Genomic DNA, 24,269 nt, shown 5'->3' with positions numbered 1-24,269 from the left:
CGCATCTCAAATCGCGGTCGCGTCTTCTCAGTTATGTTTGCTACAGGCTTCCGGGATTCGTCATGTGGCATCTAGACCGTAAGCGGTCGTCGGCCATCTTAGGAGGGTGTGATTCTTTGTTACAATAAACCATATTGACAGAAGGGGCGTGTTTATTTGCAAAGAAAGCTTCCAAAGTTACGGAGGAGTCTGCTTTTTTGGTTGTAACCCTTGTTGATGTTATTTTCATAATTTGAGAAGATATAAAAAATAGCGATCGTATTTGTTGGAAGAGAGCTATATCAGGCTAATACGGGGCAGACCGAAAAATAGTTCTCATGCTGCTCGTTTTGCTTAATAAAAATATTTCATTAAAAAACAAGTTATTTTTATTTTCTATATATCTAAATATGATAAGCAGGTTGAAGGGTTTCAGCCACATTAGGCGTGACGTGTTGCCATCAAAATAGTATCTTAAGAGGGGGGGGGGGAGCTGGGGGGTTTGTTCGTCCAAAAATTGGCAGTGACTCTATCTACTCCCGATCTGTCTACACTCAGACGATATGAGTCAGCTCTTCCCCTAATAATAAAGAGGAAAATATCTACTGCATACGGGATAAATGTAATAGGGCATGTCAATGTCCCCAAATAGAGAATCCTAGAAAAGGATTTTACTGTAGATAATACCTGGATGGGAAGAAGGGGTTACAAGAAGTTTCAGTTTATAAAAGCATTCCATAGGATGTCGTCATTGAGTCCGCATGTGTCCGTGCGTAATTTGAACACCCATCGTTGTTCTCGCTCATGGAGTATTCTTTCTTGGTTTTCTTTTGTCTTTACAGTCTCCAGGACAACCCATGTCATGTCGTTAGGTGTATGGTTCATCTCTATGAAGTGATTGGTCATGCGTGTAGTTGACCGTTTACACCGGATGTTGCTCCTGTGTTCAACAATGCGGGTGCTAACCTTACGGGTAGTCATCCCGATGTAATGTAGGTTGCACACACATGTTATCATGTACACCACTCCACTTGTGTTGCAGTTCGACATCTGTTTTAGATGCCAAGTGGTGTTGTCATTGAAGGTGATCGTCTTTGTAGTCATTGTTAGATGGCACACGCTACAATTGTTGCACGGATAGTGCCCCATTGGTAGCGGTTGAAGTCTGTTGGTGGTATTTACAGGTTTTGGACGGGTGTGGACCAGGTGGTCTTTTAGATTCATCCCTCGGCGGTGGCTGAACATTGGTAAGGGTATGTTGAGATCTCCGCTGTTAATAATAGGCCAATGTTTTTTTACAATTTTTGTCACTTGATCTGAGACTTTGCTAAAAGTTGTAATGCAAATAGGCCTTGTATTCTCATTCATATTTCTTATTTTTGGTTCCAGAAGGGCGTCCCTATGGTTGTTTCCGGCTCTTTTTTGGCACTCCTTTAGTCGGGTAGTGTCTTTCCTTGAGTTTCAAGCTTAGATCTTCCGCTTGCATGAGATAGTCTTTCTTCTCGGAACAGTTCCTTCTAAGCCTTAAGAACTGGCCAAAGGGAAGATTCTGTTTTAGATGGCGCGGATGAAAACTTTCATAAGTTAATAGACAATTTCGTGCAGTGGGCTTGAAGTGCGTCGTTGTTATCAGCTTTTCATTGTCTGCCCAGATATTGAGGTCTAGAAAGACCAGGTGGGATCTGCTCATGTTGTTGGTAAATTTCAGGAACCTATCCTGTTGGTTCAGCCATTCAAAAAATAGGGTGGCCTCATTTTCATCTCCTTCCCAGATGACAAGAACGTCGTCGATGTAACGTTTCCATAAAGTGATATGGTGTCTGTAGGGGTTGTCATCACTTAGGATTTTTGTTCTTTCTAGATGATGTACGTACAAACCAGCTATGCTCGGCGCGAAAGTGATTCCCATGCTGGTTCCGTGTTGTTGACAGTACAGTGTCTCTTCAAATCTAAAGTAGTTCTCGGTAAGGGCAAGGCGGCAACATTCTAGGACAACATGTCTAGGAGTTTTAAAATCCCATTGTGAGTCGAAAAGGACTTCTTCCAAGATTTCAAGGGTGTCTTGATGTGGGAGACTCGTATAAAGACTCTCTACATCCAGACTGATGAGAATACTGGATGTAGGGTCAACATTTTGTTCTTTAAGTAGGCATAAGACATCCTTTGTGTCTCGCAAGTATGTGTCTGTTTTCTTTACCAGGGGTCTCCGGAACGCATCAGCGTATTTGGAAAGGGGTTCAAGTATCGAACCTATTCCGGACACTATGGGTCTGCCCAGTGGTTTTTCCAAACGTTTATGAATCTTTGGAATGGTGTAGAAATAGGGGATGACCGGTTTATTGTTTACTATGAATTCTGTTTCTTTTTTACTCATCCAGTCATTGGCCAATGACTCCTCGATGAGATATGCAATCGATATTCTTAGTCGTTCCGTGGGGTCCTCTTTAATAATGATGTAATTCCTAGTGTCTGCTAGGAGTCGTAGACATTCTTGCCTATAGTCAGATGTGTCCTGTAGAACTATTGCTCCTCCTTTATCCGCTGGTTTGATTGTAAGGGAGCTGTTATTGGAAAGTTCCTGTATGGCTTTAAATTCCAGACTACTGGTATTTTGGAACACCTTCACTGTGCGAGGGTCGAGGTCTTTTACTTCCTTCATGATAGCTTTCTCGAAAGCCAAACTTTCGATTGGTAAATTGGCTGGTGGTGGCACAAAGGTTGATTTTTTCTTTAAGCCAGTGTCAGATTTTGTTTGTTCACTTTCACTCTTGTCATGAAAGAAAACTTGTAACTTCAATTTTCTCAGGAATTCTTTTAGTTCGCAACAGAGTCTGAATTTGTCTGTGTAGGGAGTGGGTACAAAGCCTAGTCCTTTGTTAAGTATTTGTGTTTGGATAGATGTCAATTCCATGCTGGATAGATTTACTACCAGATCTAAAGGCCGCTCGTTGTCGCCTCCGGTGGCCCCTTGCTGCGTGTGTGTCGTGCTTCTGTTACCAGGGGTTGGGCCCATTGTAGCTGCTGTCCTGTTTTGTTTTTTGCCCGTTGATTGGGTTTGCCTCCTCCTAAAAAAGGACGATTAGGGTGGCCTTGATTTTCACCCCAGTTCTGAAAAACCTGTTGTGGGTACATAGGTGGGCCATAATAGAAGGGTGCTTGAGGAGGAGGGCCAAAAGGAGGACCATATGGCTGTGGGCCTTGATACGGTGGCCAGATGGGAAATTGATTCCCACGGTAGCCTCTCCAGTTACCTCTCCCTCTTCTAGGTCTTCTATTCATTTGTTGGTTCTGAGCAAAGGAGGGACCCGAACTATCAGAACCGGAATCAGAACCATCAGTGTCCGTATTATATCCCGGGTTTCTGTTGCTTAACCTGTAGTCATCTCTTATGTAGGGATAGACTTTGTCATGCTAAAATCCTTTTTGATCCTTCGAAAGTTTTATGTACTTGGTATCTTTCAGACTAATCTCAAACTCTGTCATACTTTTATTCAATTCGTCTAATCTCTTCTTTAATTCACTAGGGGTCTGGAATGATTTTAGACGAACCTCTAGATTGTGTATCTCCTCTAGTAATGTCTCTGACAGACAGGCTACTGTTTTGACAATGAGCACTAACCAGTCCCAGGTACAATGCCATGAAATGAGCGACCAGTCTTTTTTAAATTGCTTATCCTGCTGGAAGATGAAAGGCTCATTCCTAACATTCAGTCCTCTCGGGGCCGCGCTTATTTAGAGGTACTCAGCCATCATGACTCGTGAATCAATGTTTGATTTGTGTTCTTTTGAGTTCCGTTAGTTCGTCCCATATTTGTGTAGCATCGCTGTTTTCTCTATTGGGGGCACCCGTGTGTGGTAAAATTGAGGCAATAATCCTGTCTACTTCATCTTCAGAAAATGACAGACCAGTAATCTCTGCCATTATTGGTATGGAATTTGGAGAAACCTTGTATTATTATGTGTAACAAAGTGTTAAAGGGGGTTAGTCATTCAAGGGAGGGTAAACAACCCTAACAAATTACATAAACTCCCGCAGCTAAAAAGCTGCTATGAACAGTTCGACCACCTGTTCCCCTGTAGGTTCCAGGGCATCCCCCTCAGGTTCGGCTCCTTCCTGGACCGTGGGAATGGCTGGGGCTGGTTTCCCTTCGCCGCCTGCCTCTTCCTCTCCTGGCAGGTCGCTGTGCCACTGTTTCAGGCTCCAGTTCTGCTGAATCACCCTTACTGACTGCCTTAGCACGCGTGGTCACACAGATCCACGCAGGCAAACCCAACATCTCCAGATGAGCTTGGTGCTCCACATCCTTCCATGGAGAACTCTCCAGGTCGTTACCTAGCAGACAGTCTACAGGCAAGACTTCACTGACAACAACTTACAAGAGACCAGAGACCCCCCTCCACTCAAAGGGAACACGTGCAACTTTGCAGAGGTACACTGAGCTGTCAGCTGCCACTACAGGGCGGAGTACATTAGGAATGACCTGCTCTTCAGACACCCACTGATGCTGGCTCCTGTGTCTCTCAGAGCCTCTATCTCTCTTCCATTGATGATCACCCTCTGCCCGTATTTCTTAGTGTTAGGGGGCAGTAAGGTTTCCTGGACCATCTCTTGGTCTCCTAAAGAGACAAGGGTCATAACTGCTAGTCCCTCCTCGCCACTAGAAATGAAATCCCCTCCCAAAGCTACACTTTCTAACCCTGGGGCTGGAGCACCAGTGGGTGCTGGGGGTTTCTTGGGACATCTAGGGGCAAAGTGGCCCACCTCATTGCAGTGATAGCAGGTAGGGGGACCCCTTTGTCCCGCCTGACTCTAGGGGGCCATAGGTCTGGGGGGTTGGGAGTCCCTTCCCTGGGAACTATTTTAGGGCCCTTGAGAGAACTCCTTTTGGTTACCCTTGTCCCCCCCACTCTTCTGCTGGGGACCCTGCCCACCTTTGGCTGTGGTACCCACAATTCATCTGTGGACCCTGGTACTGGTCCAGCGGTCCGCCACCTTAGCAAGCTCAATGGGGTCTGTCAGCTTGCTGTCTAAAAGATGCTGGCGCAGCTCTGGAACACAAAGACTACTCAAGTGCCCCCAACTAATTAAATGCAACAACCCCTTATAATCAGTTACTTTGATGCCCTTCATCCAACCTTCCAGTGCACGTGAGTACAAATTCACATACTCCATCCAAGTCTCAGACTCTCTCTTCTTAGAGTTCCTAAACTGCAGTCTGTACTGCTCTGGAGTAAGTCCATACCTGAGAAATAATGCCTCCTTCATATTGGGGTAGGTCATGGTACCTGCTAACTCTAGGGGCTCTAGAGCACTCCTCTCAGAAGCCTCAAAATGTTTCCACAGTCCGGCCCCCCAATGCTGTTCAGGCACACCATTCATTCTTAATGCAATTTCATAAGAAGTAAACCAGGCATAGATATCCTCACTCCTATGGAAATTCTGTACCAGATCCTTGAGAATATATACTTTACCCCCCTGCAGTGGCTGTGCGCTCCCACCATTTGACCTGGAATCCACCTGCTTGGCCTTGATAACCAGTTCTCTCATGCTCAACTCATGAGCCAAAAGCAATTTCTTTCCTTCCAGGGCAGGAGCATTCTTGCTATCCTCTGCCGCCCTTCCTTTTTCTACTTCCAATTGCTTCATCTTCATCCTCATGACTTCCAATGCATGGTTTCTCACTCTTTGATTCTCCTCTAACTCTTCTGGAGTGAAACTCCTTGTTAGTAATGGGATCCCTGGCTGGCCAGGGCTTGCGCCAAAGTCAGTCAGAGACCACCACTCCTAAGTCAGTGCAAGGGAGTTACACGCCAAGATAACCCCTGCTCACACTCTAGGTAACGTGGCGCGAGCAGCAAGGCTAAACTCGGAGGCGATGTGAGTTAAGTGTTTGCGCATGCACCCCCAGCAACAACACCCAGGGCCCACCACAAAGGAAACTCCACACAAGGTTATGTATAAAAATAGCCTTTGTATTACACCAAAACACATTAGATAAAAACACACACTTTACAATGTGCCAACAGGCACGGGCAGAATTTACAGGGGATATGTACAAGACAGGGCCACCTGGACCACTGTCAGGAATCAGCACTTTTAGAAGTAACACTTTGAGAACATAGCACGTAGAATGTAAAATCACTGTAGCAAGAAATAGCACACAACCAGTAATCACTGGTAACCAGGACCTCACTAGCACCACCTGCACTAGGAGAAAAACAACCACCTAAGTATCACAATACCTGTAGGGGTGTAAGCACATAATACATGATGCATAAACATACATTCAGCGGTGTAAGGAAGGAAAACACATGATGTATCAACAACACATTCAGAGGTGTAAGAACAAGGCACATGACGTATAAAAACACATTCACAGGTGCAGCACAGGAGAACACATGATGCCTAAAAACATTCAGAGGTGTATCAAAGAACACAATTGCGCCAAAATCACATTAGCCCCAACCTGTGACTGTCCCTAGGCCAACTGGCCTCTCTAGGGCTAGGACGCCCTGTGTCCCAGTGTCAGGGGCCTAAACGTGGCAGCTGCCCACAAAGTGCTGGGCAGCTGTGAAGCAATGCTGGTGGGGACAACGTTGGAGCCTCTCAGGCTCTGGCGAACTGTGGGCTGGGGGCCTCGTGGCCCTAAACAAATGCAATGTCACCCAAGAGCCTCTCTGGACTCTAAAACAAATCTGGCACCTCAAGCCTCTCTCAGGGCTCTAAATACCTAATGCCCCCTGAGCCCCTCTGGTCTCCTGAAACAAATGCGGGGTCGTTGGAGCCTCGGGGGCTCTACTGAGACAAGTATGCCCCCACGAGCCTCGCAGGCTCTGAACAAGATGATGCCTCTGGAGCCCTCGTGGCTCTCACAACAACGGAGTCCGGAGCCTCGTGGGTTCGTTAAACAAATGAGGCCGACCGTTCAAGTCCCCCCTCCTGGGGAACTCGTGGCACCACAATGCCGCCTGGAGCCTCCGTGGCTTGATAAAGAAAGAAATGCCCCTCTAGAGCCCTCGTGGCTCTACAACTACCAGGCCCTAGGTACTGATGCCGGTCACTGTTCGGCGGGAAGGGAGAAGGGGGCCCAGGTCACGGGGCGGCACCGAAAGCATGCCCGACACACCCCCCAACCGCCTCACTCAGAGCCCCACTCACCGGTCTCTGGCGGGCGCTCCCCGGGTCTCCAGGCTCCTTCTCTTCATCGGCAGCTGCGGGGCTCTCCCCACACCACGAGGACCCCGCTGCTGGACAGAAGGCTTCTCTCTCTCCTGGTTGAGTGCACAGGGGCGCAGAGTAGGCTCCTGCCTGCCCCGGTACTCGTGCAGCCGCGACTCTCCTGTGGGAGGCGGGGTAGGCTCCCGCCCTCCTACTTCCGGTTTCCGGTTGTCCCGCCCGGCCTGCCTGACTCCCTGGTCGCGGGCCGGCGGCGATGTTCGGTTTGTCCTGGGCTGCGGCGGTGATGCGGGGGGACACACGAGGGGTATGCTCCCTCTAGAATTTAAATATAAAGCGAGGTGACACTCGCTATGGGGCCAAACCAACGGCACCAGGTCCCTGGCGGGGTAGGCACCTGCCTGGGGTGCAAAAATCGGCAAAAAGCAGCGTGGGCAGCCGCAAAAGGGAAAGTAACACGCTCCCAGCACTCAAGGACAATTTACAGTGCTCCCAGGTGCTAGGAACAGGATCACAGCGCTCCCAAGCACTGGAGGGCAGGATCAAACGCTCTCAAGCGCTATAAGGAAAATAAAAGCGCTACCAGGTCCCAAAAGTCCAGGGACCAGCACAGAAGTTCCTTTAAGCAGGCAGGGGGGCAAGGCTGGGCCCAGAGTCAGCTCACTGGGTCTCCAGGCAGGGAGACAGTCCATGTGGCGGTCCTCTGGCCCAGCAACAGCAGCAGCCCCCTCAGGCAGGATCCTGGAAGAGAACAGAACCAATTGTAAGAGGACACAGCCCCTTTTTATACTTGAAATCCCTTTGTCTGTAGGTGCAGGGTGGGGGAGAAACCAGTCGCAGCTGGTTTTGGAGCACCCTTGATGGCTCAACCACCCATTTCATTCACTAGGGAGGCTAGGGTCGTTAGACGCACCACAGGGGGCGGAGCCAGCATTGTGTGGGGGAAAGCCCAGCCCCATTCAAGAACCAGGTGCACTCCTCCCCAGCCATCAGCATGCTAATCTCCACACTCACCACCGGGCAGACCGATCAGGACTCATGGAGCCTGGCATCCCAGACAGCTCCAGCCAATCACACGCCAGACACATTTTACACTAATATGCCAACTCCTAGAAGTGGCACTTCCACACACGACACAATCATGTCACATATATCATTGCGAAGCATTCAATCACACGAGTCCGCACATACCAGACTCGAGCCTGTACACCCCACGCATCAGGAACTACCAGGGACACATACATTCCCCATGCATTCCTATGGGAGGGCAGGCCAATCTCATCACATGCACTCAGAGTGCGCACGCACTTTCCACTGGGACACAGTGAAAGTGCGCAGAACCCAAAAATCACCATCACCAGGTCACCATTACAAGCAAAAAGTTTAGGGGTGAACCTGCCAGAAGGGCCAAGTCCAACACTCCTACTGGAATGGATGCTGCCAGGCCTTGAGCCTGGGTTGCTCACAGGCAACTCGTGCGGTTGAAAACTATCCCTTCCACTTGCATCATTTCCATCTTGGGCCTCCCACCAAGCCTTCAAGGCTCTCTGCAGCTCATCCGTCCTAGAGCTGCTATTCACAGGGCAATCAAGATTCTTGCATAATTGTTTAAGCTCCTCAACCTTGTATGAATACAGATCATCAATGTGAATCTCCAATTCTGCCCTTTCATTTGCTGCCTTCTGAGACATGATGCTTTTAAAGAGTTACTCAAAAATAGAACTAAAAAACAAAACACGGTATGTGGTTGCATAGTGGTCTGCACTAAACTAGTGATGTACACCAATTATTGTGGGTCAAGTACAAATACAAGTCCAAATCCTCACCACTGACCACCAATGTTAGATCTGGGGGTCTCTAGTTGGCACCGGTAGGTACCAATGTCCAAATAGAGGCCCTTGCTTCTAGTCAGGGCAAGGGGGATACACTCTTTAGATAAACCCTGCTCACCTCCTTGGTAGCTTTTCCATGAGCAGACAGGCTTATGAAAGTCAATGTGTAAAGTATTTGTACCAACACTCACTGTAACACAGTGAAAACACCACAAAAGGACTCCACGCCAGTTTAGAAAAATAAAGTATCTTTAACTAAACTACAAAACACCATAACGACAAAAATCCATCATACACAGTTCAAGAATATGATTTTCAAAGAGTTCTAGGGTTGGCGTCAAAATAATCCACAGTTGCGTCACATTTAGCCCAAATTACCTGGAGATGCGACAAAAGTTCCAAGCGGCAACTGCAGCGGCGAAAAACAAGCGATGCGTCCTTCTGAGACCCTTGGGAGGCGATGCGACAACCCCGCTGCACGCAGCGGGCGCGTTGCGACAAATCCGGTCTGTATGGGAAGTGATGCGATACCTTGTGTGGATTCCGGCACGCAGGTTCTCCGGTAGGATGCGTCTCGCAAAGGCATGTTGCGATGATCTTCGAGGTGGCAAAGATCCTAGGTGCAGCAGCGATGCGCCGTGCAGTGTTTATCCTCTTCTGCCACGGCCCCTAGATGCCCTTGCGCTGGACTCTGCGACAATGTTCGTAGATATGGGATGTGGTACGCAAGCAAGCAGTGCGGCAGTTTCTCTCAGCGACGACAGGCTTTGCGACGATACTCGCAGCAACAGGAATCTTCCCGCACCCTGGCAATGCGCTCCGCAAGCGATCAATGCGTTGGTTCTTGCAGCGGCAACAGGCACTGTGACGATCTTTGGGGCAACGGGAATTCTCTCGGACTGTTAGATGCGCTCCGCAAGCGAGCGATGCGTGCAAATTTTTGATCTTCTTCTTTTCTTCTAGTACAGCTCCCCAAACAGCAGGAAACAACCTCCAGAGGCCCCACAAATGGATCAAACACTCTATGCAGGTCAGAACTCACACAGCAGATTTCAGGGGGGAGCTGGGGGTGAAGTCCTTTTGTTCCTGGGACTTCTTAACAGGAGGCCAGCTCTCCTCAGGCCCTTGGAGATCTCTTCAAGCAAGGGGACACAGTAACAGCAAAGTCCTTCCCCTCTCCTTGGCAGCAAAGCAACTGCAGGTCAGCCTTACAGCAGGTCAGTCCTTCTTCTTCAGTCTTCCAGCTTTCTCCATGGCAGAGGTTCCTTCTTGATTCAATGATGATCTAAAGTTCTGGGGTATGGGTATCCCTTTTTATTCCCATTTTTTCTTTGTTCTCTGAAGGCAGAGAGGCCTTTGCCTAGTCCAAACCAGTTCTGGTCAGTCCTGGAGCACTCTGTTTACCTGTCTCCTTCTTTTCTTTGAGAGAGAGGGGCAGGGTTGTCAGCCTCCCAGCAGGGGGTGGAGCCAGCATTGTGGAAGGCAGGCACAGCCCTATTCAGGCCCAAGTGCTATCCCCTCCCACCACTCAAGATGCAGATGGAGCTATTTAGCCCTGTGCTGACTTATCCAGCCTCTTGGAGCCATCCCAGCCCCTGTCACTCACAAACCAGACAGTCAATTCACAAACAGGCAAAGGCACACAGAAAGGTCAGATAAGAAAGCAGCCACTTTCTAAAAGTGCCGCTTTCAAATTCTGGGGCCGACCAAACCAGTCATGCACGCTCTCCCTTTTCTCCATGTAGGCTGCAGGCAGACTACATGGAGAAAATGACCTCCCCATAGATGCCTGCCTTGCCGGTGTCCCCGCTAATCACAACGCTGCCATTGCAGCGTTGAGATTGACTTAGGGGAGCAGATGGAGGCTACCAGCTTCCTGTGTCTGCCAGAGGCAGAAGATCAAGACAACGCGGGACCCGACCAGAGGCTGAGATGGCACGTGACCCTGGAAGGTAAGTATTTTTATTTGGGAAATTAACACTTGCATGCCCCCCCCCTCCACCCGCGAGTCATGCCGGCCGTGACTGCAATATGTTCATAAAGTAAAATGTCATTTGAGAAGTAGGAGTTGAAGGTCAGTTTTCATAAATGTAAATTTTACCCTTCTACTGGTTGTTAGTAGCAGACAGAGGTAGAGCTACACTAAGGCCACTGCCTAATAGCACCACCACAAAAGAGTGTCAGATCACCAAAAAATGCTCTAAAAATGGCCTTATTGTGGAGGGGAGGGTGAGGCGCCAAAATGAAAAACATGTTTTGCCAGGGACTCTGAAATCCTTGCTCTGTAATTGATGGCAGTTGGCATTCATCCAATTTCCTCCCATAACAAATATGTTTTCAAATTTAAATTCTTATAAATGGAAGTAGTTAGAGTGTCATGCTTGTATTGCAATGCAGCACTGCCATGTGGCAGCAGCGCAGCAGGCACTGCATGGCTCCTGTGAGGTGACAGTAGATAAGAAGGTACACCGTCCATATAATGCATTTAATGTGTGCAACTCTTTGGAACAAGGAGTGCTCAGGTGGTTCTAATGAGTGCTTTGCCACACTTGATCAGTTTGCGAGGTACATGATATCTTTTTTCTGGTTCCTTTTTTTCAAAATGCCAGTTTCTTTATAAAAATTAGGGAACCGAAAACCCCAATATTCTCTCCTACATTACACTGCTGGACATTCCCAATGTATCCCAATTGTGCAGGCTGGACACGTAATACATTTGCGGAGAATTGCATTGTTAGATCCTCCTGCAGGTCCATACTTATTCTGAACCTTTGTAACAGTGCTAGGCATAATTATGAGAAAAAGTGTTTTGTTCGACCATTGCTGTGTGATTCACTAGTTAGGCTAACTGTTAATGCTTATGTTATGGTTAACATTCACATAAAAAAAGGAAATGTTTATCTGAAGGGTGTGACTTGCACTTGCCTTTTATTCCCATACCTGTATGTTTACTTTACAGTCTGTTGTTGTGTTTCCTTTCCTCCTTTTCTTTCTCACCCTCCTCCTCAGAGAGACAGACTGGGTGGGTGTTAATGTAAAGGTGCTGGATTAGGAGTGTCTTCCTGTCGTGTCTTCCCTGTCTGTTCCTATTAACTCTTAGGGCCGGACCAGTGCTGGCACTATTCCTTGAGACAAATAATTCATAAAAATCCCTCGGGATGGAAGAAGACTTGTCAGCCTCAATTTTTAAGTAGCTTCAAATGACTGAACATAATGAGCTTGGAGGTGGTTTTATGGGTAATAGTCTGTCAGAAACTAGGAGAGGCCGAAGTGTGCATCTGTAACTCAAATTTGAAATACAGAGCTATCATATAAGGAAATGCCACAATGTAAAAATACTAAACAAATAAAAACCCATAGGGCACACTAATACGTTCAGCCAACTACCATCGAACCAAGAAATTCAGTACCAATGAAATACTCCCAGTGTATAAAGACATCTGTCACATTATGGCTACAACATCACATTATTTTAGTAAAGTCCATCCCTGCTATACCCACTCTCATCCTCAACAGTGTTAAAGTAAAATGCTCTAAATCACTACAATTTGCTTAACCATGGTTGCAAAACAATCCACTCAGACAGAGCAATGTCTCTCTCCTCTCCAGGCCTTCCAAGATTTAGGGATATGATCGACTAGTTGCTGTATCCGGCATAGGAGGTAAGTTGAAGGCTTGGTAGTCACCAAAAACTCCACAATGGAGAGCTGCAGAATAACTCATAGGAGCAGACTAATTTAAATGGTGTGCACTATATCTCTAAATTGACTTTGTCCTATCACACAGATAGGTTCTATGACTGAAGACATGACAAGAGCACCAATCTGGTCACACAGCAAATCATTTCCCACATAGGATTCATTGCAAGCCTCCAACCCACTCAAATCTCCTTTTTGTGTAGCCTGCTACCCATCCAAATCTCCTTTGGCACCATGCACTGATGACCAAGTGCTATACAAATCCAACTTCAGTTAACATTACATTCCTCTGCAACACTCAACTGTCTCTGTTAAAGTAGCACATCTCTTAACTTAAGTCATTCATTACTTTAGGAGCAACTCATTCTTGAAATCAGCCAGTGTATTCAGTTGATTGTCAGGTGGCTCCATTACTGCAAACACATTTCTAGTATAATTTTTCACCACTGTGTTTCCAACAGCGGAAATAAAGGTGACATATGCTATCAGACTCACCACAGAAGGTTTCATACATTACAATGATTAGTTCTGTGGGCCTTTGCCTCTGCCAAAAAGTCTCTTATGATTAAAAAAGTGGCTATGGAAACGAGATCAGAGTCCTTGTTGACTTTTAAGTCTGTGTGGAAGTAACTTACGCAGGATAAACTAATACTTTCAGACAGGTACCACCAATCTATGAAACCAGGACCAAGAAATTCAATACCAAACAGGGCGTTTCCACCGTGGGTTTTTTTGCAAGCATGCAACCATTCCTACCAAGCCCCCCTACTGTGTAGAAGGCTACCAATCAAAATTCGTTTTAGCACCATGCATTGTCGATAAAGCGCTATACAGTTATAACTCCATTCCACTGCAATTCTCAACTATCTCAGTTAAAGTAACACTTACGTTAACTTGTCATATATGCCTTCTGATTAAAAAAAGACTCTTTTGATTAGAGAATATGGTAGTGGACCTAAGATCAGACTCCTTGTTGAATTTAAGTCTGATTAAAGAGATCTGGAAGAGGACTTCTTGCATGATGGAACAGATGGAACAAGCTTGTCAGTAATGAACCATGCTCAGTGATCATACAGGGATCTCGATAATGCGACTTCATTGGTGTTCAATGAAAACAAGACATAATCACTGACCATTGATTTTTCTCAATGAGCACTGTGCAAAATATGAATACCACATTCCTATATTGTGGCACTTAAATATATTTGTGTATCAGTGTGTATATCTCTTATTATTTGTTAGTGATATTTTTCCAAAATATTACCAATCAGATATAGATTTGTGCTGGCTTTTTTCCAAACGTATGATTCACCTAGGTATGCAAATGTGTTACTTACATGGACATGGTGATTTTGGTGGTCAGTAGTTTATAAAAGAGCCACTGCACGTTTAGCACAGTTTTTAGGAATGGGCTTGTATGGTGCGGAAGCAAAACTGTTTTCAATAATTTTTCTATTTCCTAAAAGCATGTAAATGTCATGTACTGCCACCACATTATCAACACAAATAGGTAAAGCTGTTCCCACAAATCTAAAGTGCACAGACTCACCCATCAATTTCAATATCATTGGCAAAATTCGCTACACCCCCTTCGCAGGTCACCTACCTTCCTTAATCACCATAGCACCCTCACGCTGTCTCTCATAAAATGTTTCTTGCACACATCAAATTAATACAACAAGCTTCCGCAACTGAATATGATGAACTACCATTCACCTTCTGCCAACTGTGCTTTCGCACCCCTCAGAGAGTAACCGTATCACACCAGTGATGGCAGTCTCACACCCGTCACCGACTAGCAGTCACACAGTATCAAAATAATGCTCTCACAGACTAGTTTATAACTGAAAGTGCCACTTCAGAGAGTGGTGAGCTTGTGTGTATGAGATTATACATTTGAAGGTAGGTGAATGCAAGAATGAGTGGATAGATAGATAGATAGATAGATAGATAGATAGATAGATAGATAGATAGATAGATAGATAGATAGATAGATAGATAGATAGATAGATAGATAGATAGATAGATAGATAGATAGACAGACAGATAGACAGACAGATAGATAGATAGATAGATAGATAGATAGATAGATAGATAGATAGAAAGATGAGTGTCATAGTGCCTCGATTATAGATGAATAGATGGATGTATTACTGATTGCGACCATTCAGCCACTTACACTTATAAGACAGATTTATGGTTTTCCCCAATGCTAGCTCGAAAAAGCGAGTCCTGTTGGTTTTGTCAGTGGTTGTTTATTTGCACACGATCCTAGAAACACTTCAACTTCCGATATGGCCTGAAAACTCCTATCAGTGGAACAATCCTGCAATAAGAGACGGGATTTCAAAGTCAGAAGGTTTAACTTTGCTCGGTGACTTTTTTCATAATGAACAGATTTGAATATCCGACTGTTTTGACTTCCCTGAAACTCCGTTCTCTAAACTGGGTCTAAAAACAAAATGTTTTTCTTGTGCGAGGCTTGTTTTATATCCTGGACTCCTTCAAGTGGAAAGGCAAATAAGGAAATCCCGTCGCTTACGGGAACCGCTCTGAATGACCTCAATTTGAAAAGCGGTATCAAGCTATCTGATAACTTGTTCTTGGCCCCTAACTCTCAGCTAAGTTTTACGATAGTAACAAGGCGCTGCTATGAACAGAAAATCATCTGAAGGCAACTTTCATTCATTCATGTGCTGATCTGTGTTTCCCCATCCAAGAGCTACACCGTGTATTTATATAATGTTTCCGTGTTACTGTTTTTCCTACCCCGGCATCTCCCCACAAGCAAGGCTCAGATCTATCAGGCAAAGGTGGAAGGGCCTGCCTGTGGGCAAAGTTGTTTATATCATGCCGCGCATACAGCAGATAAGATTGTTTCCTCTCAATCCAAAATTGCTCTATTAAAAAAGAATGTCCAGTCATAACTAGTAGATAATGGGCACTTGTGAAACATGTGAAGCATAAATAACATTTGAATATTCTGAAGCTTGAAATGTTGTAATCAGGGATTCCTGAATCACATCAGCTTTTGAAGTCACTTGAACGTAAACAGAGAGAGAATGTTTCGGTTCATTCATCCAAACAGTCACAGAAACAGTGAAAGTAAAAAAAGATTAATCACCTACAAAGTAAAAATGCGAATGATAAAGGTATTAGTGCACCCAATTTGAATTTAGGCAGGCACCCTCCTCACTTTATGGGAGTAAACTCACATTTGTTATTTCAAAAACATTACTTTAGACATACATTTATTTGTTTACATGTAACTACATAATGGTATAACACTATATGCAATGAAATCTATTGCTAGGTACCACTTGTGGACATTCCAAAGCAGGAATGCTTGTTTAAGTGAAGAACCAAACAACTAGACCTTTTGGAAAGCACATATGCTCACTGAATATTGTTGAAGATTTACCCCTGCCCTTGGAACAGATGTAAATCACTTTCAAGTTGGGAATAAGAAGGGATTTCCCTACAGGAAAAAATATTTTTACTGCAGAGAATCAGTACACATCTGTACATGTAAAACTGATTTTCCATGGCATTCTTTTGGAATTCATAATAACACATTTCCACCGTACGATTAGAAGTTGGTTCAAGCTAGAACAGAAAGTCGGATAGCCCATGGGGGAAAGGATTGTGGACTGAACCAAAGCGTTGAAAAAAAATGGTCTTCAGAAAAGAAGGTTCTAAAGAAGATTTCCAGTTACCTAGATGCTTCCCAACAAACGCCTTGGAGTTGGAAATCAGCTTCAATCCCATGCAGCAGATGATGCAGAATGCCCCATCTAAAATATGCAGAGAAATAGTCAGGCTTCTCGACACAAAATCATTGACAATGTCTGTAGAGCACATGCGCGTATGTACAGGTCATGCAAAATCACACATCACATCCATGGAATACTGAAGCCAAAAATATAAGCCGCGAAATAAATCGAAGTGTCACTCAAAATATGTAAGCTGAGTTAACTTGGGTCCATGTCTATAATGATTTAGACACAAAAAGAGATTTCTGACTTAGGTTCATGAGGCTGCCTATTAGGGACTGGACAGTACTGTGCTTGAAAATTAGTGTACAGTACAAAATTTCATCTATCTCAGAACCTTAGATTAAAAAGTTAAGAAATCCAACAAATGAACAATCTATGGTCTTACAATTAGGGTCAATCACAAATAGTAACCTATTAGCTGGTTGAAAGTAGGACTGTCTGAAATTGTAATTACAACAGCGACATTTATAAAAATGCACACATTTTGCATTGCACAAAGGACACACCATTCTGAGAATTTCACAGGTGTGAATGTTTATTTCCTCTTTTAACAGAATAACTACCTGAAGCCGATTGGGCAGAGAAGAAAATGTCTTGCGGAAGGCAAGTAGTAGGAGTGCGTGATTCACTATAATAGCAATTGCAAGAGGATGTCTGGCAAACAACGACAAGGTCTCTGCCAAACAAAGAATCCCTTTATAAACTCTAGACAGAAATGAAGCCTATTTTCTAAGCAAGCTTGTAAAGATGAACCAAGCATGTGAATTTTAACAATGCTTTATTCTGAGTATAGCGACACACTGGTAAGAAAAGCAGCGCTTCGGTCAAAGGCTCACCATATGGATCGACAACTCATCTAACTGTCAACAGTGTCAACTGTCACTGGCAGAGCCACTGACGTAACATATGTAAATGTGGGAGGTCGCGCGGCAGGGACGGGGGCATGCAGGGGACAAAGCGCGATAAGGGAGACTGTCAACGTAACACATCTCCTTCCCATAGAGAGAAGAAAAAACAAGAACCGAAGTAGAACAAAAAGTCCTTGTTCTTCAAGTACTTGACCGCCACGTGTCATGACAACGTGCAACCTGAATCTTCCTTGTCGTAGTCATTCATGTTAGGTCTCTCATTGGATCTCTTGCTGTTCACTGTTCCAAGAATCACAGGTGTCATCCCTGTAGATAGGGTCTATACCATCCGGGATGACTTCTACAAAGTCCTGACCTTCCTTCAACGTGGGCGATTCTACTTCGCCAAAGGTGTCAGCAGAGTCCTCAGATTTCTTGTACTCGTGGTTCTCCACTGACTCTACTTGCATCCGTTTAGTTCCCAAATCCACTTCTGGGTGTGGACGCTGTAGATGTATTTGTGCTTTTTCACTTCTGTGACTCTTCATTGTACAACCAATCATAGTAGTCCATCAAGTTGTTGTTCACGAGATTTCTCTTACAAGCACATTCTTCTTCACACTGGTCTGTGATACACGCTAAATAATTCTCTTCCTTAGGATACTTCTTGGGACTGGTTGCTATCCAATCGTCTACGTCTGTCCTCTTGCTGCACTCAGTACTGGGACCACCGGTGATGTTACTGTCTGTAGGATCCATCTCGTCCGTGCAAACTACCTCAAGGACATTTCCTTTCTTCAGCATGGATGATAGAATTGAGCAAGAAGAGTCGCCAGAGTCCTCTGTACCGTTGTACACGTATTCTCTCCTGGACTTTTTGTGCATTACGCTCATACCGATATCAACCTTAGGTGGTAGGCGTAGCAAGTATTCTTGTGTCTCTTCACTCTCATTCTCTGACTCCTCAAAATACAGCCAGTCATAATAATCCACTTTATTGTTGCACTCTAGTTCATCCTGACACACGACCTCTTCTTCCCCCATGAATAGTGTTGGTATACATTGTCCCTTTTCAACCAGTACACTCTCTTCCACTTTTACACCTTTACCATTCCTGATCTCACATATTTTGTTTTCGTGTTTTCCATCGTTATTTTCCATAGTTGCTTCATTTGTTCTTGCAGCTCTACTTGCTGTTTTTTCCCACGCATCATTGTCCTTAATCTGTGAAGTCTTTTTGCTCAACATCCTGGAATGATTATGCTTTTCCCTTTCCTTCTTTTCCACCCAACTCACTTGTTGAGAATTGTTGGGATTGAGGGTAATTTCTAATTTACTTTGCTCTTTCCATCCCAGTACCGAAAGGCCTTTTTTTTTAAATGTATACTGTACTCCAAATACTTCTTCCTTGGAAACTCAATTCCATTTCTCATCATGCATGTTTCCGAATTTGCATGTAAGTGCCAAATTTTTTAAAGCGGATACATAGTCTTCTATACTTTGTTTCATCCCTTGTTTATGCCTATAAAATGTATATCTGTTAACTGCTGCACAAACAGTTAGCTTGTAATAATTGTCCAAGTCTTCCATGGCATTGTTGAACACATCTCCTTCATTTTCACCACAAGTTTTTTTTGTGATGTTGTTGTACACCTTCAGGCCACCTGCCCCTAAACAGTGTAGCAGTATCTTTTTCTTTTGCTCAGCTGGTAGAACCTCATCTGGTTTGTCGAAAGTCGTTATGTAATTATTGAAGAATTCTTTCCATTCCTCCCATTTTATTTCAGGTTCCTCTTTTCCTTTTAGGAATAATTGTGGGGGTGGTAGATTGTATATATTGCCCGTTGCCATTCTGATATAAAAGGAGTTGTCCTTGATATAGTCTCCTAATTTCCTATTTCTCACGTTCTATCTTTCTTATCACAGTCCAAATTTTTTTTTTCTTTCCTTTGAACTTTCCCAATAAATTTTAAGTTACTTAATATTCTATATGTTTCTTCAACACTCAGGCGCCAATAATTTCTACCACACAGGTACTTCTTTCTTTTCTTCTGTTTATTTCCACACTCGTGTCTTTTTTTTAATTTAAGTTAATAAAGAACTGCACGGTGATGAAAAATGCTTCCTTAGTGTTGGAACCAAAGTTATAATTTTCCTCACTAATGAACTTGACTAGGAGACTCCTTCACTCAATATCGCCCCCAGACGTCAGTTTCTTATAAATCTCACCTAACTCAATTAACTTCCTCATTAACGTGACTGACTCGGAGACTTCCTCACTCAATATGGCCCCCAGACGTCAATTACGTCATCACGTTGCTCAGGAATGTGTGCTGGAGAACTGAGGTGAGTTTTTTTCCACACGCTACCGCGTCTTCTCAATTTCAGTTTCTTGCACGGTTGCAAGGACCCAACTTTATTCCCACACCGGTCACTCTACCTCCACCAGCATTCCCGGCTCACCTCAACTCAATTGTGCAGATGTCAACTTATTGTGCTTCGGGTCTTCCTCCGTTTACTTCAAAACACCCCAAAGTTCAATCTTTTTCTCAAAATCCGTTGACAGCGCTTAATCCTTACTCATAAATTATTCTTCTGCGTCCATACCCTTCACCCGATGTCAAGCGCCGCCTTCCTCTTTAATTTGATTAATTCTCAAGTCGTGGATTCTTCAGTGTGTCATATCCCCGTCCTCGTCGCCAAATTTGTAAAGATGAACCAAGCATGTGAATTTTAACAATGCTTTGTTCTGAGTATAGCGACACACTGGTAGGAAAAGCAGCGCTCCGGTCAAAGGCTCACCATATGGATCGACAACTCATCTAACTGTCAACAGTGTCAACTGTCACTGGCAGAGCCACTGACGTAACATATGTAAATGTGGGAGGTCGAGGGACGGGGGCATGCAGGGGACAAAGCGCGATAAGGGAGACTGTCAACATAACAAAGCTACAGAACCTACCCATGTCTCTCACAGATTGTGAATGTTGAAAGAACAAAAGTCGAACTAGAGTCTCTTGGTGGAGGCACGCCACAGGCATGCAGCACTGCAGCAAATATTTTAGTAATATAATTTTAAACTTTGTATGGTCACATATAAAACTTTCTTTGTATTTTAAAAGTAACTCCGTGAGTATGGTCTTCATGCCTCTTTTCAAACTGCCATGAATTATTCTTGTAAAATTGACTCAAGCTTTTTTTAGGACAGGTGAGACAGGTTTTGGTGAGTAACTGTCTTCACGTCTATTTTATCAAAGTAACTTAAACTTTAATTTACAAATGCTTTAAAAAAAGTTTATTTATGCAGTAACACGTAATTCATATGTTCTATTTTTATGAAACCTGTTTTTGTAAATCTATGTGTGAAAAGCAAAATTATTCCGAAATGATTTAAATACATTTCAAAGTTCTAATTCCATCGATTCGATCTACATATTTTGCGACTAGGATGCATTTTTTCGCTTTCCTATGCATTTCACAGGCTTGCTATTCTGGTAAATGCGAGCTCTTAAATAAAGAAAATAAACAAATATGATCTGTATTTGTACTTATAGAATGAAAAATTTCCAGACATCAGATTTAGCATTTGCTTCTGAGAAAGGCTATGGAGAAGATAGTGGCCTGGCTGTATATGTTGCCAAGGCAATCGATCCATCAATCAAGTGGGAAGACATTGGATGGCTACGAGGATTGACTTCACTTCCAATTGTTGCCAAAGGAATTTTGAGAGGTTTGTCTTGTACCCTCTAAGGAGTTCATGCCTAAATGTGTATCGTTCTAAAGATGATTCATTATTTGCAGAGTTATTCTGACTCACAGCTATGAATTTCAACCCTATAACCATGGACCTGGGCCAAATTCAATATCTACACTCAATTGTAGAAGTAATTTTTAATGATACAGCCTTCCATCATGATGCATCCATCCACAATTTGCCAGACTGTAAGCAATTCTCCTATTTTCGTAGCCATTTTTTTGGCACCGTCTACTGTATTTCTCCCTTTTCCCTTGAGTTAGTCATGACTGAGATCATATGTCCCTCAATGTTTAGTTGCTTAGAACACATCATCACAGAACCAACAAATCTTACGAGCGAGGCACTGTATTTAGCCACACTAGCCAGAAGGCATATAAAAAAGCTGGAATGGATGTATTATTAAGAAATCAGGAGTGCTTTACCACACAGACTTTCTTAAACTGGAATGCAATGTGTGCTGTGACCAAAGAATGGATGTAGGCACCTGAGACACTAGCTCAATGTGAAGAGAGGTGGATTAACTATTTTCACACAAGAAATTGTCCAGTGATAAGGGAGGATATAACCGCATTCTCAAGCTGCATTTTGTCTTCTCATCATAGACACTACCTCTAACTACCTAAGCATAGCACAAATAATATCTACTATGGACCTATGATGAGTAAAGTGTCTGATATGTCATTCTCACCTTCTCCGATAGTAAGCTCATAAGTACACTAAGCCTGTACAATATCACTTCAGCTTGTGTGCTTTGGAGTACTTTCAGACTTTCCAATAGGCTAATGGTAAAGTTGAGCGGATCTATTTATAAGCCAGCACAAAGGAAAAGCTGAATGGAAGAAGCGAATTACCAGTAAATTCTGTATTTTCTGGTGCTAGGCACGCACATCTTCTCAGCTTCAGTGGACACTAATTTTCCATCTATGTGTACTTGTTCTTTTCTTTGTTTGGAACTGTGGCTTCCTATAAGCACTAAATTGGGCTCCTTTGATGATTTCAAATACCATATAATAGAAGTGCAACAAATTCCTATTTGCTATTCCAAACATGCTAGACACTTATTTCCACTACTCTACAAAGAGCAGGGGAAAATGATGAAACTAAATCCAGTGCCACTGCAAACTCTTCTTTTTTAAATATGTAACTCGATTATGCTCACCTTGGTTTGCCGTTTTAAATAGAAATAATCAATCCCCTTTAACCTTTGGGATGTGGATATTCTCAGTAGTCCATATTTTGCATGATATCTAAATGTAATCTACTCTAATCAATCAAAATGTTGCTTCTGGTGCTGAAGTAATTATGTTAAGTACAGAGGAAGGGACAGCAAGCTTATTAATAAGTGCATTTCATAGAGCAGTGATTTTTGAGTCATGTGTACTTATGCATGAATATAAAATGAACATCAGAACACTAACTACTGTCTAAAACACACAGAGGAATGTGGCTAAAAAGTGCTTGCTTTTGCTAATGTTTTGTGTATGTCCGTACAATAAGGGTCTAAAGGGACAGGAGATGTCAGAACCTCATTCTGAGGTCTGCAGGGAAAGCAGGAGCTACTTGGCCCAACCATGGGGACTGAGGTCATTTACTCCTGATATTCATGGGTCTTATCTATTATAAATCCCTAGATTCAGCGCTTGACACTCAGTGGTATCGTGGGACGAGCAGTCCAAGATGTTTCGATGGGGGAAAGTAGTCACGGGGAGGACGGTGGGGGGGAGGGGGTGGTGAAAACAGACTCACAACTCAAAATGCTTTCAGCAGTGGCAACAAATGATTGTCGAGTCAAATATTTGATTTTATGGAGAAAAACAAACCAAAAGAAAAATACAGCATTCACAAACAATACACACATTCCCCCGAGGCCAGAGCTCTAGTGTTTTACAGGCAGGTCCCTGAGTTCTGCTCCCCTCTAGCTAGTGGTAGTGGTTATTCTCCATTCATATAGACAGCATTCAGGTTAAGCCCCACTAGTAGTATGACTCTCAGTGTAAAACAAAAGGGTTCAGGCAGATCAGGTCGATTACCCCTTTCAAGGTTTGCCCGGCGTTAGCCGCTTCTCACCCAACTCAGGATTACCAAATAAAGAGGCAGGCGCTGGAGACTGGAAGGCAGGAAACAGGAGTTTATTTCCGACGGAACAGAACACGTCAAATCAGACAACAGGGTATCTTCTCGAGGTGCTCTAACCGCATCTCTGAGGCCTGGCCTCTTATACACAGTTTTATGGCTTTATTACATTTGTGACATCCGTGGTATTGCTTTGAAGTACGGAAAAGGCATCTTTGGAATCCCCGATTCAGGCCCGTTCCCACACATATCTACAGTAGGAGTCCCCACCCCTAATTTCAGCATGATGGCTATCGCGCAGCTGGACATTCCGCTGGGAACAGAAATGCGGGTAATCGATCGGATCTAGGGTGTGAGGGCATTGATTAATCCCCGCTCCTTTGAAGTGAGGCGAGGTCCTACTGTAGGGGCAATAAACTGCATCTGCTGGGCTAAGTGATGGCCTGGGATCAAGGAGGAAGAGGTTATCAAAGGGCCTGTTTTATGAATGTGATCAAAGGGTGTGGGGGGTTCAGCACGGGATGTGGCTCGGAGGCAGGGTCGCGCTGGAGGTGCGTTTAGGGCCCAAGCAGGAGAGACCGGGGGCTGTCAAAGGGGGGGGGGGGTGTGTTTGTGAGGCCGGGGAGTGAGGGGGTGAGACGCGCTGGCTAGCGGCCGTAGGCGGAGAGGCCATGGCACCTAAAATGGCTGCTGTGCCTATTTGTGTATGTGTCTGAGGAAAGGGACAAGATGGCGCAGATGATGTTCAGCTCACAAACTAGATTTCAACAGTCCTCCCTTTTAACATGTCTCGCCAACTAGTCAATTCGGATCTATCCCCATAAGGCCACGTATTTTAGAAGGATTCCTTACATTACAGTGGAATTATGTCCCCTTGCATTGCAACACTAGCGGGCACCTTTGTAGCCATTGAGTAACTTTTCTCTTTCTTTCGTGGCATACATCAACTGACTCCGCCCCCAACTCCGCTCAGCGGTTCTGCGGAGTTCGTACCGACTGGCGTTGACTGCAGCGGCCCTCCCAGGTGTCTGTAAGTAGAAGTGCGCCTCTTCTGAGCATTTCGCGGCCAACATTTGAGATAGGTCCCCTTTCTGACGGGCCTTTTTCCGTGTTGTTTCCCCCAGGATTC

General features: G+C 44.4%; 1 protein-coding gene across 1 annotated transcript in view; it reads left to right on the top strand.

Annotated features, from left to right (window-relative positions):
* Positions 1 to 24,269, top strand: part of HAO1 (hydroxyacid oxidase 1) — a 226,464-nt gene that overhangs the window by 130,258 nt on the left and 71,937 nt on the right. Inside the window, exon 4 of the mRNA XM_078647081.1 lies at positions 20,865 to 21,040. Coding sequence (XP_078503207.1) covers positions 20,865 to 21,040 — 176 coding nt within the window. The remainder of the gene's footprint in view (positions 1 to 20,864; positions 21,041 to 24,269) is intronic.

This window comes from Lissotriton helveticus, chromosome 6 (assembly GCF_964261635.1).
Source record: "Lissotriton helveticus chromosome 6, aLisHel1.1, whole genome shotgun sequence".
Taxonomy (NCBI): domain Eukaryota; kingdom Metazoa; phylum Chordata; class Amphibia; order Caudata; family Salamandridae; genus Lissotriton; species Lissotriton helveticus.
This window is presented reverse-complemented; position numbering and strand designations above follow the sequence as displayed.